The sequence below is a fragment of the Meyerozyma guilliermondii genome, genomic scaffold, assembly GCF_000149425.1.
Source record: "Meyerozyma guilliermondii ATCC 6260 scaffold_2 genomic scaffold, whole genome shotgun sequence".
Taxonomy (NCBI): Eukaryota; Fungi; Ascomycota; class Pichiomycetes; order Serinales; family Debaryomycetaceae; genus Meyerozyma; species Meyerozyma guilliermondii.
Genome location: NW_001809799.1, coordinates 285451 through 300283, shown reverse-complemented (window position 1 = coordinate 300283; position 14833 = coordinate 285451). Strand labels below are relative to the sequence as shown.

Below are 14833 nucleotides of genomic sequence, written 5' to 3'. Positions count from 1 at the left end.
TACAAGCCGGTCAACTACTTGCCCTGGATTTCCATCATCTGTTGTACCTGGAGCTTGCAGAGGCCTCTGAGGTCTTCCACGTCAGCCTCCAATTCTGCGACTCGCTCGGATTTTTCTCCAATCAATTCTAGCATGGTCTGGGCCTGATCGTCTTTTTCGGCAAGTTGCAACTGAAGATTTGCAATTTCTTCTTTGAGCGAGTCGTTCTCATTGGAAAGCTTGATCTTCGTAAGAAGCTCCTGCTGAAGCTGTTCTTTTTCCTCGGCAAGTTGGGCGCTTTCCTCACGAATGGTCACCAATTCTATTTCGAGTCGCCGAATCGTCGAGCTCATCTTGTTAATCAACTGGATATTATTTCCTCCACTCAAGGTTAGACTCAGAGTAGGCATCTTTCCCGTGAAGCTGGCGGAGCTGGGAACATGGTTGGACGTTTCTCCGACCTCAATGGCTCCGAGAGAGGTGTCGTCGAAGGTATCGTCTGCGACGTCGAACGAAGTCAGCGAAGGATTTTGATGGATAAATACCAGAGAAGTATGCCTGGACATTGAGGGGGTGGTACAGGACTCACCAAGCCGGATCTCTGTCCAGCTGTTGTTTCGTGGAGACATAGTGGGCCGCAGAACGGGATCGAGATTGAGATGCATGTTGCGAGAATTGTCGACTTCTTTTTTTTCACTAAGTTTTGATATTTTTTGCATGAGTGAAGTGCGCTCCTTGTTGTGTATTTCTTGGATCTTGCCGAGCTTGTCTTCCAAATCTGCAATTGTTTCGTCTTTCAATTGAATTTGGAAATTCAAGTCGTCGATGGTTCCTCGCATTTTCTTCGCCTCATTCAAAACTGTATCGAGCTCGTCAGATTTGCTACTCAAGTTTGCTTGGAGTATCCTGAGATCCAGGGAAAGCTTGGTTTTCGACTTCTTGAGAGATTCGATCGACACGGTGAGAGTATCGATTTTCGCAACAAGATTCGACTCGATCAACTTCCAGTTTTCCTGCGACGAAAGATACTGTTGTTGAAGATTATGGTGGTTTTCCGAAAGCTTCAGAAATTCACTGTAGTCTATCTGTTTCACTTGCGAAGAATCTTCACTTTCGAAATGATGTCCACCTTCACTTTGAAGACGAAGCAGTTCGATTTTACGTTCAAGTCGTGAAATTTCTTCAGTTTTTTCTTTTGTCTTTCCCTGTAATTCTCTCTTCAATTCAGCAATAATGGTATTTTTTGACTCGGAATCAAGGTCTCGTTGCTTCTTGGCCATATCAAACTGGATGGTGAGATCGCTCACTTCTTTCAAAGCTTGCTTTTTTTCCCATAATTCAGTTTCATATAGTTGCTGCAGTTCCTTGTATTTATCCTCCCAGTGTTGCTCACGAATAGCACCAAGTGCTGCAGACGTTTCCTCAAGATTTCGCTTCATTTCCTCATATTTTTCTACCCATTGATCAATACTTTTAACCAGATGTGTCTTTAAAACCTGCTCCATTTGAACCATTTTGACATTAGAATCTTCATCTTTACTGGCATAGTCTCGCAAAGACGATTCCAAATTCGAATTGTGAGACCGAAGCTTTTTTATTGTTTCATTGAGTTTGAGTTCTTTGAGTGAAAGTGCTTCACCTTCTTGACGAAGCTGTTCTATAGTGATATTTTGTTTGTCAATTTTTGCAATCAACTCTTTATTGGACTGTGGTTTGGGGGCCAGTTTAAGCTGTCGGTTTTCCTCCACAAGTGAATCATACTTTTTCTTTAAAGCTTCGTATTCGGGGTAAATAGCAGTTTGGGCTGCAGGTGTCAAATTTGACGTATGCATGGAAGGTGAATGGGATGGATCTGAAGCGTTTGGTTGCATTGAGGTTTGCGTTTGTGGTGGGGTATGCGTTGTATGCGCTGTGGTATTCGCATGCGTCTGTGTGTCTCCAACAGTAGATGCAGATGATGCAGATGCAGATGCAGATTTAGATGCAGATACAGATACAGGTGGATCTGCAGTCCCGTCTGCATTGGAATTCTTCTTTCCCTTTGCAGCGAGTGCCAATCGCTCTTGAAGTGTTAACCGTTTTCGTTTTGGTTTAGCTGCGGCTGATGGTTCATTTTCTGCACGACGATCCGATTCCTCATCAACCGAGGGCGTGACCGACCGGTCGCGTTGCGTGTCGGACAGAACGCTATGATCTGGTTGCGTCGCATTTGCATTTGCATCGGAATTGACAAGTTCCTGCGTTGGATCGTCCATGCTACAATTGATCCAATCTAGAGGTGGCTACGTCAATATTGAAATGCGCGGTTAATGCACGACGCGTGTATACCAACTCTATAAGCAACACGAAAACTTGCAAAAAATTAGTAATTTTATAGCGATGCGGCACGGTCGCGTCTAAATACATCTATTAACAGTTACTCTGAACTGCAACTTGAGGAATCTGCAGCTTGAACAGAAACTTGCATGCTATCTTGAGATTTTGCAACCTCTTTTGTATAAAGTGGGGGTAACGATGGAGGACTAGGTAATTTAGCAAGAACCGGTGGTAAGGTGATGGGGTGTAAGTTTAAAGATTGATTTTGGGCGGGGAAAAGTGGGGGAGATGGAAAAGTGCGTAATGGCAGTTTTGAAGAGGATGTCGATGAGCTTCGAGAATCTTTTGCTAGCGGCAAATTGTGACTTGATGGTTGAAGATGCGTAGGAGGCGGTAATGGCGGTTGCCAAGCTGGTGGTCCAATTGGACCCGAGGAAAACGGAGCACTGTAAAGAACATACCCCGGAAATCCATGTTGTGGGGGTGCACCACCAACATGGGGAGATGCTTGTGGAGGTACGCGTGGAGGTTGCTGAAAAGGTGGGGCACCGCTTGGGCCGGAAGACGGATCGTGGCCCGGAACTCCGAGCTTTGATGGAATATCCGACGCCTGCGTCAGTCCTACTGGCATTCCGTACCAATAAGTGCCGCTGGCTTGGTCTCTTCGACTTGGCCATCCCATTGCTGGTTGGTAGCCTTGAGGTTGTCCCCCGAGAACTTGGGGGTATGATTGAGGATGAGGAGTTGGGGGGAATTTGGGGGACAAAACCGCGTCTTCATGAAACTGAAAGTCAGCTCTGGATTTCCGTTTACCGTGTTTTTTCGTGACAATATGGGCATTTAAATGATTAAGTGACCCATAACTTTTGTTACATTGTGGAAACGTACAACTAAATTTCCGAAGAATTTGATTATATCGCCGGCGAACCCTTCTTCTTGGTTTTACAATTTCCTTATTGGATTCTGAAGATGAATTAGAATCTGAATTATCACGATTAAGAAGCAGCAGAATCGCAGCACTTTTCGAACCATTGTGATCATCAGTCATTCGGTGAAAGTTGATCACCTTATTGGCAACAAACAAAATACAAGAATTTAATGTTCTTATCTATGGAACATGCGCCAGAAAAACCGCGGTGGCGTTCGATGCACTTCCGATGCATAGATGATACCTTGCATGGTGCATATTTGACTACTATTGCCAGATAGTTAAAGTTTAAATGTGTTAAAAAAATTTATGACCGACCGGAGCCGCAGTTCCGGCAGCAAAAAAAAATCATACATTGTGCATGAAAACCTACATTACTAATATGGCGTTTGTGGTTGCTTGTAATGACTGCTACCTAATAGATGACGCTTTGTAGATGCATACAATTGGCGAGTACGATCTTATTTCAGTAGCGATTCAATCATTATGCCTCACCTGCGGCGACGTGCGGCTTGAATCCCAACCATTTTACACCCCCGCATCAGATGAAATTTCGACCCGAAACTTTGTCCCATAACCCGTAATAACGTACGAATAAGGACAATTCACTGGTCTACGGTTTTCCATGCCAAGAATTTTTTTAAAAAGGTATTATGAATGCTTGGAGGGACCAATGCTTCTAATGCAGGCATTTTCAACGTCTTTGCCAAAACCTGCAACGCGATGCGATGCAAAAGTATTATGTGCCGCCGCATAGGATACAGGTACCAACCATGCAACCTTAGATAAAATTTTCCCCATAAAAAAATGAAATATTTATTTCCAATTTTGGACACGAACAAAAGTTGTGAATACCCTACAATACACGTCGTGCGTTAAGCGAAGCCTTCGTTCTTTTGAACCTGAAACAGGGTGATATTGCTGGTTGCTTTTGCTGCTAAAATGCATCCTTTTTGAAGCGTCGGTTGAATTTGCATGCCGACACCATGCAAAGTAATTTTCAAAATACGGTCATCTTTTTATGCGAGCTGTTGATTCGAGGCATTGACTTGCATAATTTTTTTTTCAATATTGGTGAGCTACAGATCTATTGGTCGCCTCAAGACACTCTGTTGAGACTAAATTTCACAATCTTTTATCATTCAGAGCGTACCCTTCATGCGCGAACCAAAGAATTTCGGACTCTCAACCCCGAGCGGGGTTTTATCACCAGGTGCGTATAGCTTTGGCATTAGTCTACATTGAACGAAAAAAATTAGCATCGGAGTTTTGAAAACATTTTCTCGTTCCTGTGCCAAGTTGAACAGTGCTTCTTGGTATGCGGGACGATCATTATCGACCTCAAAATGCTGGGGATAGCAATCAAGATTTGCAGCAGTCGGCTACGATATTATGCACGGTGAAAGATCCCGTGCCAGTTGGTGCAGCGAAATCGTGATGTCGTGCATATTGAGGCTCGCTAAAAAACGCTTATCATGCAAGAATAAATGTAGGTGTGATTGCGCACGCATATAGCCATCTGCACTAAGCCATCGAATATGCAGGACTCCCCAAACAGTTGTATAGACAACTGTTTCGGGGCACCAAATCATGTAGGGACTCGGACTTTACCGCATTAATTCCAGAATCGAATGGCGCATAAATTTTCCTCATTTCCATAGAGTTTTGATGTTGCATACAGGTGATGCATTTCATCGTTTCAAATCACAAAACTACTGTAACCAGCATATTTTTTGCATAATATTATCTAACCAATAACGTGTAATCAGGGTCGCGTCATTCCGAATCTGGCGTTTTTCGTGCTGAACCGCCAGCGTAAATGGCATTATATACGTGATTGAAAGCACGAGGTGCATAACAATAGACCTTGCCCCTTTTTCGTAAGTGTCAAGTGTTTGGAATTCGCCCCATACAGCTAAATTCCATGGCAATCCTCGTTAACAACTTCCTCACCAATTTCTACAAAATGCAAGGGAAAAATTCTAGGCTGTCCTCAAGTTGTCAAGTGGAAACGCCCTGCTTGTGCATCATACATTGCATACAAGACCTAATATGATTAGCAATGCATGACACATATATATCTATATGTATATTATGTGCTTGGTGTGCATAATACACAACGCGTTATACTGGTATATGTCGTTTAATTGCATAAAAAATATTCTTTTTTTTTGTGAAAATTCTCCAATTTTATTTTAAAAAAAAAAAATTTGAACCGAGCCCACCATTTTGCAACCATCAACCAAGCTTTTCAAACGCAAACCCCAAATAGAAACTAACGGCTTCTTTTTCCGCCCCTTCCGCCCCATACTTGCCGTCCGCCCTCTTCATTCCGTCTACCAAATTGCGATTAAGTTTGTGAAAATATTTGGGAATTTCTTGGTTAAAAATCTCAATGAAATTTTTCTTGTAGCGTAAAGTTAAACCTACCTCTTCACACATCAGCCGGAATACTTCGAAGGGAACAACATATTCGGGAACGTTGTCTACGGCATCCTTCAAAAAATAGTCATATTTGTTCCCGAACGGAGGCCGGAATATTCCGTCGGATGGCGGAGTTCGGTCAAATGTGACAGAATAAAGTTCATTGCCAAACTTATTATTTGTTCCAGGAAGGAAATCCTTGTTAACAATTTTGTCACGAATAAAGTCAGATGAGGGAATAGTGCCGACAAAAGTACCTCCAGGACGCAAAGATTTGGAAACATTATTGAGCATTGTCCTCACTCTTTCCTCGGATTCAAACGAATAATGCATTGAAAATTGGATCAGAACACAGTCTACTGGAAACAAACCATTGACGATTCCCGGGAAGTTGGGTTCCAAAATTTCCGGTATTGATTGCTGGAAACAATCACCAGTAGCAAAACATGCTTCGAAATTGTACTTTCGTGAATCTCTCTGGCCGGCTCGACCACCGTCTCTGGGAATAAACCGAGCTTTATTGCGCCGGTACCGATGGAAAGCTTCTTTTACCGAAGCGTCTGAGATGTCTATTCCCACATATTGATCGGCGCCAACGAATTCAGCCTTGTTAAGGTCTCCTCCTTTACCACAGCACATGTCGAGAATCACCGTAGGCAGTCCGGGATTGGGATTTTTGCGTACATGATTGCCCAAAAGCATGTATTTGACCGCATTGTTAAAGTTCCGGAGCTTGTAAATGGGAGATTTGGTTCGAGAGCCCTGCATTTTCGACTGGATCGTGCGCTGGTTGTAATGCGACCGAACAATACTGTTGATATCTTTGTTCTCTTTGTTGGCAATATGGCTCTGGAACGTGTGGTAGTGTTGCGTAGACTGAACGGACGTCGCAAGACGTGAATACGGTTGCGCTTCTACTGGTTCTTCGTTGCCAGGAGTCTCCTCTTCATCGTCGCCCTGCTGTTCGTCGCCATTTTCTTCACTTTCCAGCTGCCCTGCTTGACCAGGATGGTTTTTTCGAGTCCCCTGTCTTCGGTCGTCAAACTGGGTCACCATTTCGGGTCTTCTTCTCTTATGGTCGCCTTCATATTCGTCATCAGGACGTCGTATGCGTCGTTCTTCTTGGTCCTGACGCAAATATTTCGCATACCGAGGATCCTGGCGCACTTCTGCCACCCTGGGCTCTCCCCTTCGTCTATTATCGACCCTCGGAACGTATCGGTCGTACCGATTTTGAGCTTCTTCCGGTTCTCGCATCCACGCCGGCACGGTTTTTTCGGATTTCTCGGAAACTTGGGCATTGCTAGTGGTTATAGGGGTGTTTTCTGTGGTACTAGCGTTTGTATTTGGGTCTGTAGGCTTCATTTCAGTGTTTTTTGGTTTGTTTTCAGTGACTTTTAGATCGCTATTTTGAACCTCAACATTTTCCGTTTGTGTAATTTGGGTTTTTGGGCTTTGATTCTGTGTGCTTACTGATGTTGCTTCATCTCCTTGCTCTTCACTATCTATTAGACTCGTTATGGACGCTTTTTCGGATCCCTGTTTTGATCCTGACATCGCAGTATTGATGCTGATGATTTTGTACGCTAATGACAATATCGAGTGGTGGTGTTTGGGTGTTCTACTGGGTTATAGCGTATACCTATTTACAAGTGGTTGCGGCCGCTGACGAACTCAACGAGCTGGTTGACTATGGGTTTCTTGTTCGGAACGAGGTGTCCTCCGTCGTGTACAATTTCTGTGGAATTTTGAAATATACTCGCAAGGTATTTTGATCTTATAGCAGGAACCACCAGGTCTTCACTGCCGTAAACGACAACACTTTGCAAACTTTCATTGGTTATTTCGTACAATTGCTCGTAGCCGGGCACAATACGGACACTTTTGGCGTATTCTTGAACATCGGAGACGTCAAAATCGAGAGTAACTCTGTCTTCGTCTTCGTTGCGAGCTTGGGTAAAAACGAATGGCAGCACCAACAACGCCAATTTCACCAGATTTTCTCGATTAGCAATGATAGCAGCCATGGCGGCGCCCTGAGAAAACCCAAAAATGCCATCATAGGGCCCATGGTCCCGAATATAATCAGTGACGTAACGAAGCGCTTCGTCAAACCCAACGTATGGACGCAGATTCAGCCCAGACAGATCATGCTGCCACCAGCAGCGATTGGCATTCTTGTCCACAAGCCCCTGCCATCTTTCCTCGGCCTCAGCACCGTCGCCTAACGAAAAAGGCAAATCTGAAGGTGAACCGATTACGATGGGAGGATCTATATAGTCGAGTTCATAACCCAACTTTTTCGTGAATGCTTTCCTGATGCCAGACGACTTTTCTGCTAGGATTTTGCCGCTCTGGAGGTATCCAGGAAGACACAAGAACCGCATTGACAGAAGTTAATCAGCTGATAAATTGCAAATTTGAGATTGCAAATTGAAAAATCGCTTGTGTATTATGCAGGACCGGCCGTGCCCATCAAGTAGGTATTGATACTTTGAAGGGTGTTTCTGCTGGGATTGATCCTCCGGACATGTGCAAGGGCGGCGCTGTGACGTCTGACTGTATCTTTATCGATATATCTTGGACAATTTTGTTTCCAGTCACTATCAAAATTTTTGCATAGTATGGCCAAGGCGACTCCAGGACCCAAATCTGTACCTGTATCGCAAGCAATTAGCACTTTGTTTGTATTGGTAATGTCTATCAGACCCATAAGCAGTGGGAGAATCGCTCTGAGTTGCTTGGAGCCTTTTTTGGAAGACTGTAGCTTGTAATGGTGAACTTTTACTGCTTTATCATCAGCTAAAACTTCTTTTTCTGAAAGAATAATCACCTGATTGAACCTCTTTTGTAATGACTGGACCAGTAGCGGTTCCTTGATGACTCCAAGAGCAATCCCTGTGTCATTTTCGTCGTTTTCGATGAATGTAATATCTGAGATAGGTGAGGTTAAACTGTCCGAATCCATGTTGAAATATGCTTCGTTAAGTCTTTTGACCAATTTTTCGTCAGTAAGCCAGTCGTATAAGTATCCGGTTTCCGAATCAATGAACAGGCTTTTATTTTTGTCCAAAATTTTCCAGAATAAATCAGCATTGAGTTTTCCTTCGCAGACCTCATTTGAGATCCACAATTCATGGTCGTCTGCTGCTCCTTGTACATAATTCCAAGATATGCTCTTTCCGTCATGAACAGCTGTGGCATAGGAGTTTCCAGAAGCTTTCCTGGACGCTGTGACACACTGAATGCGGTACGATGAAGAACCAAAATGGCCCTCGAAACGGCCCCCAAAACGGCCCTCACCTTCGTTATCAGGATATATCCAGCAAGGAACTATAGGCTTATCGAGCTCCACATTATCGAAGAGATGGAGTCGTTCTGCTTCCAAAACAAAGTGGTTGATTTTTTTTGCAATCTCGTTGTGTTCGCTCTCTGAAACCATTGAGCGAGGCGTATAGAGGACATTATCAAGTTCAAAAAAGCCTCTTTTGGCCATTATGGTGGATATAACAGCACACCAGATGGGAGTAGTTTTCAGAAGTGCATCGGGCATCAATTTGCCTCTTCTGGTGGAATCAACAATTGCAATTGTTTCGGTTTTTTGCAACAAGGGAAGCAAGTGGATATTTAATCTTCGAAACGAAAAAGCCCATTCGTTCATATGGCCATCTGTAGACTTGAAGTAGGCCGAATCTGTACGTTTCTGAGGCGGAACGTACCATAAACCGCATCTTTCATTGGGCACCAATACCGGTAGGTCGAGAGACTCTACAAATTTGGCATCATGGACAATGGATTGTAGTCTATTTTTGAGGGATAAGGATTGTTGGCGGAGCTGCTTGGTGACTGAATGAAGACTGGGGAAGATGTCTGGGTCCATTACAGCTAGTTTTGTGTTAACAAAACTATAGTTTTGAATGCTAATTTGAAAAGCTGAGAATGCAAAATTATAAAATTTCGCGAAGATTTAAATATGCTAATTATTACTTTCAAGCCCTGAACTCCTAGATTCTCTCAACCATTCTTCTGCTTTCGCTGGCGCTTGAGTGCCTTTAACCGAAGCTCTTCCTCCATTTCGCGGCGATCTTCCAATTCAGCCGTCCTTTTCGATCTCATTTCCTCGGCCAAAATCTCGGCTCCGGTGGCCTCCATATCGTCACTATCGTAGTCGTCATACCGCTCATAGTCCGCTCGCTTCTTGCCTCGGTTGAACATAGCCCAGATCTCGTCCCTATCGTAATCTTGGTTGCGTTCTTCCTCGTCATCCGAGGCCAAGAAAGACAGCATATCCGAGTCGTCTTCTTTATCATTTGTACGACGGCTACTGAGCGATTGAGAGAGTTTTGCTGACGGCTGGCGGACGGGTAGCGGTGCTCGTGGCAAGGGTCTGGAGGAAGTTTCTGGTTTTTTGGGTCCGTTTTTATTGGCTTTCTGACGGTCTGTTGAATGCAATTGTCGTCCAGAAACGCTAGAAACGACACTTTTAGAGGTAAGAGCCAGAGGTTTGGAAGGTTCTGGTTGTTCGGGCCGGGAATGCAGACGAATGGGTGGCGAACGAATGGGAGGCAGACGATTGGGTGGCAGCAGTGACTTTGCTTTAATTTTCAACGAGAGTTTGCTGTTGTCAATGGTGGTTGCTTTCTTCATTAAATCCTTGTAGTTTACCTTTTTTCGGGCCGCCGGTGCTACAGAAGCATTCTGGGCTGTGGAAGAAGTTTTTGGTTGTCCGTAACTCTTTCCATTTGCTGAGCTGGATGTGGTACTTGACCCAGACGATTTTCTTGCACCAATTTTCTTGTTTGTTTGTTTTCCTGCCTCCTTTCTGGAGGCCTCCTTCTGCTCCATCTCTAGCCGTCGTGCTTCCTTAAGTCTGGCCACCACTGGATCGACAGTACGATTTTGGCGCTGCGCTGGCTGCGACGAAGAGGCAAGTTTTGATGTATTTGCCGGTCGGTTTTCTTGGTTCTGAGTAGATTTTGAAGACAACCCAGCCTCAGGAGGCCGACTCACCACTTTTCCCCGTTTCTGGATCTGCTCCAAGAGGCTGGATACCGACATTGTAGAGAGGAAAGTGCGATAAGATGAGATCAGAATCGAATGCGAATACAGAATACAAAATACAGGAACACAAGAATGAAGAGATACTATGGAGCAAAAATACAAGAAGTACAAAAAGTAAAAAGAAGACAAAGAAGAGAAAGAAATATAAAGTACAAGAAGTACTAAGACAATGGGATGGAATAGTAGACTACATCAATTGAAATCTTGACCAATAAATATTCTAATTCGCAGCCTAATCCTTGGGTCCGATCATCTTCTCTGGTCTCACCCACTCGTCAAATTCCTGCTCACTCAACACACCCAACTCCAAGGCCGACTCCTTCAAGGTCAATCCCTTCTTGTGGGCGTTCTTGGCGGTTTTGGACGCAGCATCGTAGCCAATCTTGGGGTTTAATGCGGTGACCAACATGAGCGATTCGTGCAAAGTTTTCTCGATTTTGTCAACGTTGGCCTTGATTCCGTCCACACAGTGTTCTCTGAACGAAGCCGAGCCGTCGGCAATCAAACGGATCGAACTCAACAAGTTGGCAATCATCACTGGCTTGAACACATTGAGCTCAAATTGACCCGAAGCACCTGCAAAAGTGATGGCAGAGTGGTTTCCGAAAACCTGAGTAGCCACCATCGTCAACGCTTCGTTCTGGGTAGGGTTCACCTTACCGGGCATGATAGACGAACCTGGTTCGTTTTCAGGAAGAGACAATTCTCCGTAGCCACATCTTGGACCGGAACCAAGGTATCTAATGTCATTGGCAATTTTGAACAAAGACGCAGCAACGGTGTTCAATGCCCCACTGGCTTCCACAACAGCATCGTGGGCAGCCAAAGCCTCAAACTTGTTGGGAGCAGTCTCGAATGGGAAACCAGTTAATTTGGAAACTTGCTCGGCAATCTTCTTGTCGAAGCCCTTGCGAGTGTTCAAACCGGTTCCTACAGCAGTACCACCTTGAGCCAACTTCAGCAAGTTTGGCAACGTTTTTTCCACACGTTCAATACCATTGGTCAACTGCTGGACATAACCAGAGAATTCTTGGCCCAAAGTCAATGGGGTAGCGTCCTGCAAGTGGGTTCTTCCAATCTTGATAATATCCTTAAATTCCTCGGATTTGGCGTGCAACAGGTCACGCAACTTGGTCAATTCCGGAAGCAATGACTTTCTGATCTCCGAAACAGCAGCAATGTGCATCACGGTGGGGAAAGTGTCGTTGGAAGATTGAGACATGTTGCAATGGTCATTAGGGTGAACTGGTTTTTTCGATCCCAATTCGCCACCCAAGATCTCAATGGCACGGTTTGAGATCACCTCGTTGGCGTTCATGTTGGACTGGGTTCCGGAACCAGTTTGGAACACCACCAAAGGAAAATGGTCGTCCAACTTACCCTCCGAAACTTCGGTGGCAGCTTGTTGGATCGCTTTCGAAAGCTTGGGGTCCAAAGCACCCAACTCTTCGTTCACAATAGCCGCCGACTTCTTCAAAACTCCAAAGGCATGAACCACAGGAAGAGGCATGCGAGCAGCAGGTCCGCCAATTTTGAAGTTGTGTTTCGACCGAGCGGTCTGAGCACCATAATACTTGGAAGAGTCGACTTCGATCTCACCAAAAGCATCGGTTTCGATTCTGGTGCCCTTGAGGAGGCTCAGTGTCGATGCAAAGGTTCTGGCTTGGACTTTTACGGGATTGGCGTATCTTAACATTGTACGGAGAGGTTCGAATCCGGGGAAATTTTCACAGAACCAATGAGCGCGCGATCCGGCACCGAGGCTCGGCCAAGCAACCGTGAGCGAGAGCGAGCGGTTGCAAATTAGAAAAAAAAACGAGAAAAACTGTACAAGATATATAAAATGAAAACGTAATTGGTGTACATATTCTACCTAAAGTTTTCTACTCTTTTTCCAATTTCCATTTCCAAATTCCACTTTCATTTTCATTTTCTTTTTTGTCTCATTTCCTCAACTGTCGGCCACGACCACAGACTTGGGCCCTTCAACTGGTCTCCTATACTTTCTCTCCTGAGCTTCTCAAAGTGGCTTATACACCGCAGCGCAAAGTCTACGGGAAGAGCCCGCAACAATGCCATCAAAGTTTCCGGAGAAGGCTGGAACTCGATCTCGACCCATCGCTGCAAAATGGTAGATAACTCTGAATTATAGTCAAATTGAACTAGCATTGCAATGTACCGCTGCCAGAGCTTGTCGCTAAGACGGAGGTACCGCGAGGACCGTTTGTCGCTGCCAGCAGTAAAGATATTGAACTCTCTAATGGCCACTTGTGGAGCATACAAGTTACCCCACATAAGCACAGTTTCCAGCGAACTACTGGCTGCAACTATCAATGCAAGTAGACACTGTTCGTCTGGAAACAAACCTCGATCCGTGAGCTCCGTCTTGTACAAGTCGTATATCCGTTGGGGTTGTAAACCTGCCTCACCATTGAGCATAATCCCCACCAACTTGGGTGTCTTTTTGGCTTTAGCATAAATGTGTCTTGCTAGTTGGAGAGCCTTTACTTCTTCAGCAAAATTCCATAACGAGTCTGGTACCACGTCAGCTTCAGGATTGTTATAAAGTGCCGCAAGATACTTGGGAGTTAGCACTGAAATATGCGCCGCTACCATATTGTGCCCTGCTTGACCACTTCCCAATATTTGCATGAATTCATGCATGCTTTTCAAACTTTGCAATGGATACAAAAGTACCAGAAGGATATCTTTGGTAATGAGAAGACGATCGCTGTGCTTGACAAGTTCCTCAAGAATCTTTTTCGAGCGGGCTACAGTCATCAAGTCGAACTGGCGAAGCTTGGTGACAAATGCGAACCACAAGCTGGCCGAATGAAAGTTGTCAATGGCACAAGAATTGAAGGTATCGAGTAGGGACTCCGGGGTATCGCTCAAGTATGTCTTGGTGAAATTGTAGCAGCTCATTTCACGGCTCAGAAGAACAGACCCATCAACAAACTTCTGCTCAGCTATGGTGAAAAACCGCCGAGCCTTGGTTTGCGAAATCGAGTTCACAGCTAGCACAACTCCCATGTGGCCCTCAAGCTTCAACCTGACTTTTCCAACTGTAGCCATATACTTGACGATGATTTCCTGGGCCGAAACCACCAGTTTGACAAGTTGATTTTGGTTCGAGATCCTCGTGAAGTCGAAAGCTAGCGTCCACATGAGTTTGTTCAAATACTCGCTATTTACAAAGGGAAAGTGGAACGCTTTTTTCTTGTCGGTAAGATGGCCAAGGGTTCGATGTAAGACGTCTGGGAGCAAGGAGGTGTCGTGAACCACAGAATAGAACAAAAGATTATCGATGATATCTTTCAAATGCGAATTGCGGTGATGATAGGCGGTGGTGATGTCTGCCATAAATTGGTACCAGACATCGATTTGGAGCTGGAGGTCTGCTGGGCTCATTGGTGTACGTAGGAGTAGATCTGAGGTGACAAATGGTGGAATTTCCGTGAGTGTGGCTAGCGACTTACAGCTGTCTAGGACAGATGGTGCCGAAACCGAACCAATCCAAGAAACCAAATCCAGAAATTTGTAGTCTGAAAGTGTGTTGAAAATTTGTAGAGAAAGATGCAAATGGGTCCTTTGGGTATCATGTAAATGGCTTTGGCTGTGGGAACTTTCATTTTTTATGGTAAATTTTTCGACCAAAGATTGAATATTGGAGTCGATGTCGAAGTCGAAGTCGAGGTCTTCATTCGAAATTCGGCTAATCTCTTTTCGCCTTTTGATCTCTTCGAGTGACGCTCTGTAATGCTTTTCCACTGGAATGTTGTTATTGATGCAATGGAGTGCCATAATGATGTGAAAAACCACAGCTTCGAGAAGCTCGGCGTTTTTGGCTTGATGAGATGGAGACTTCAAGTGAATATGGTGAACGTTCCCGTCTTTAAATTTGTGCAAGTATACCAAAAGATCACGCATTCGAGGATTCAAGGCGATTTTGCTCTTTTTGTACCGGGTTTTTTCCCTTTCAAGGGTTCTATACATGAGTCTATGCTGTTTATCGATGATTCGAGATGCCATTGTGTGTACCATTTTCCAGGCAACGGGGCTTTTTTGGGTCACCAGAAGCATCTGGCGAGATAGTCGGGGTCGGAATAGGGTTCCAAGCATCGT

The 14833-nt window shown here is 44.7% G+C and overlaps 9 protein-coding genes across 9 annotated transcripts; all 9 read right to left on the bottom strand. All coding sequences in view use genetic code 12, as the record gives it.

Moving 5' to 3' along the window:
* Window positions 1-14: 14 nt before the first annotated feature.
* Window positions 15-2234, bottom strand: PGUG_01348 (uncharacterized protein; the record flags this gene model as incomplete). The annotated part of the gene is made up of 1 exon (XM_001485627.1): window positions 15-2234. One exon carries the CDS (start codon window positions 2232-2234, stop codon window positions 15-17), a length of 2220 nt encoding a protein of 739 aa, XP_001485677.2.
* Window positions 2235-2395: 161 nt separating this feature from the next.
* On the bottom strand, window positions 2396-3343 carry WOR4 (Wor4p; the record flags this gene model as incomplete). The annotated part of the gene is made up of 1 exon (XM_001485625.1): window positions 2396-3343. The coding sequence occupies one exon, from the start codon at window positions 3341-3343 to the stop codon at window positions 2396-2398; it is 948 nt and encodes a 315-aa protein (XP_001485675.2).
* PGUG_01347 (uncharacterized protein) lies at window positions 2511-2972 on the bottom strand (the record flags this gene model as incomplete). Its single annotated transcript, XM_001485626.1, has 1 exon — window positions 2511-2972. One exon carries the CDS (start codon window positions 2970-2972, stop codon window positions 2511-2513), a length of 462 nt encoding a protein of 153 aa, XP_001485676.1.
* Window positions 3344-5461: 2118 nt separating the features above from the next.
* On the bottom strand, window positions 5462-7204 carry ABD1 (mRNA (guanine-N7)-methyltransferase; the record flags this gene model as incomplete). Its single annotated transcript, XM_001485624.1, has 1 exon — window positions 5462-7204. The coding sequence occupies one exon, from the start codon at window positions 7202-7204 to the stop codon at window positions 5462-5464; it is 1743 nt and encodes a 580-aa protein (XP_001485674.2).
* Window positions 7205-7293: 89 nt separating this feature from the next.
* On the bottom strand, window positions 7294-8034 carry PGUG_01344 (putative serine hydrolase; the record flags this gene model as incomplete). The annotated part of the gene is made up of 1 exon (XM_001485623.1): window positions 7294-8034. The coding sequence occupies one exon, from the start codon at window positions 8032-8034 to the stop codon at window positions 7294-7296; it is 741 nt and encodes a 246-aa protein (XP_001485673.2).
* Window positions 8035-8099: 65 nt separating this feature from the next.
* Window positions 8100-9527, bottom strand: RIT1 (tRNA A64-2'-O-ribosylphosphate transferase; the record flags this gene model as incomplete). Its single annotated transcript, XM_001485622.1, has 1 exon — window positions 8100-9527. The coding sequence occupies one exon, from the start codon at window positions 9525-9527 to the stop codon at window positions 8100-8102; it is 1428 nt and encodes a 475-aa protein (XP_001485672.2).
* A 134-nt stretch (window positions 9528-9661) lies between these two features.
* PGUG_01342 (uncharacterized protein) lies at window positions 9662-10705 on the bottom strand (the record flags this gene model as incomplete). Its single annotated transcript, XM_001485621.1, has 1 exon — window positions 9662-10705. One exon carries the CDS (start codon window positions 10703-10705, stop codon window positions 9662-9664), a length of 1044 nt encoding a protein of 347 aa, XP_001485671.2.
* Window positions 10706-10940: 235 nt separating this feature from the next.
* FUM12 (Fum12p) lies at window positions 10941-12404 on the bottom strand (the record flags this gene model as incomplete). Its single annotated transcript, XM_001485620.1, has 1 exon — window positions 10941-12404. One exon carries the CDS (start codon window positions 12402-12404, stop codon window positions 10941-10943), a length of 1464 nt encoding a protein of 487 aa, XP_001485670.2.
* A 230-nt stretch (window positions 12405-12634) lies between these two features.
* On the bottom strand, window positions 12635-14830 carry PGUG_01340 (uncharacterized protein; the record flags this gene model as incomplete). Its single annotated transcript, XM_001485619.1, has 1 exon — window positions 12635-14830. The coding sequence occupies one exon, from the start codon at window positions 14828-14830 to the stop codon at window positions 12635-12637; it is 2196 nt and encodes a 731-aa protein (XP_001485669.2).
* Between the last annotated feature and the right edge of the window lie 3 nt (window positions 14831-14833).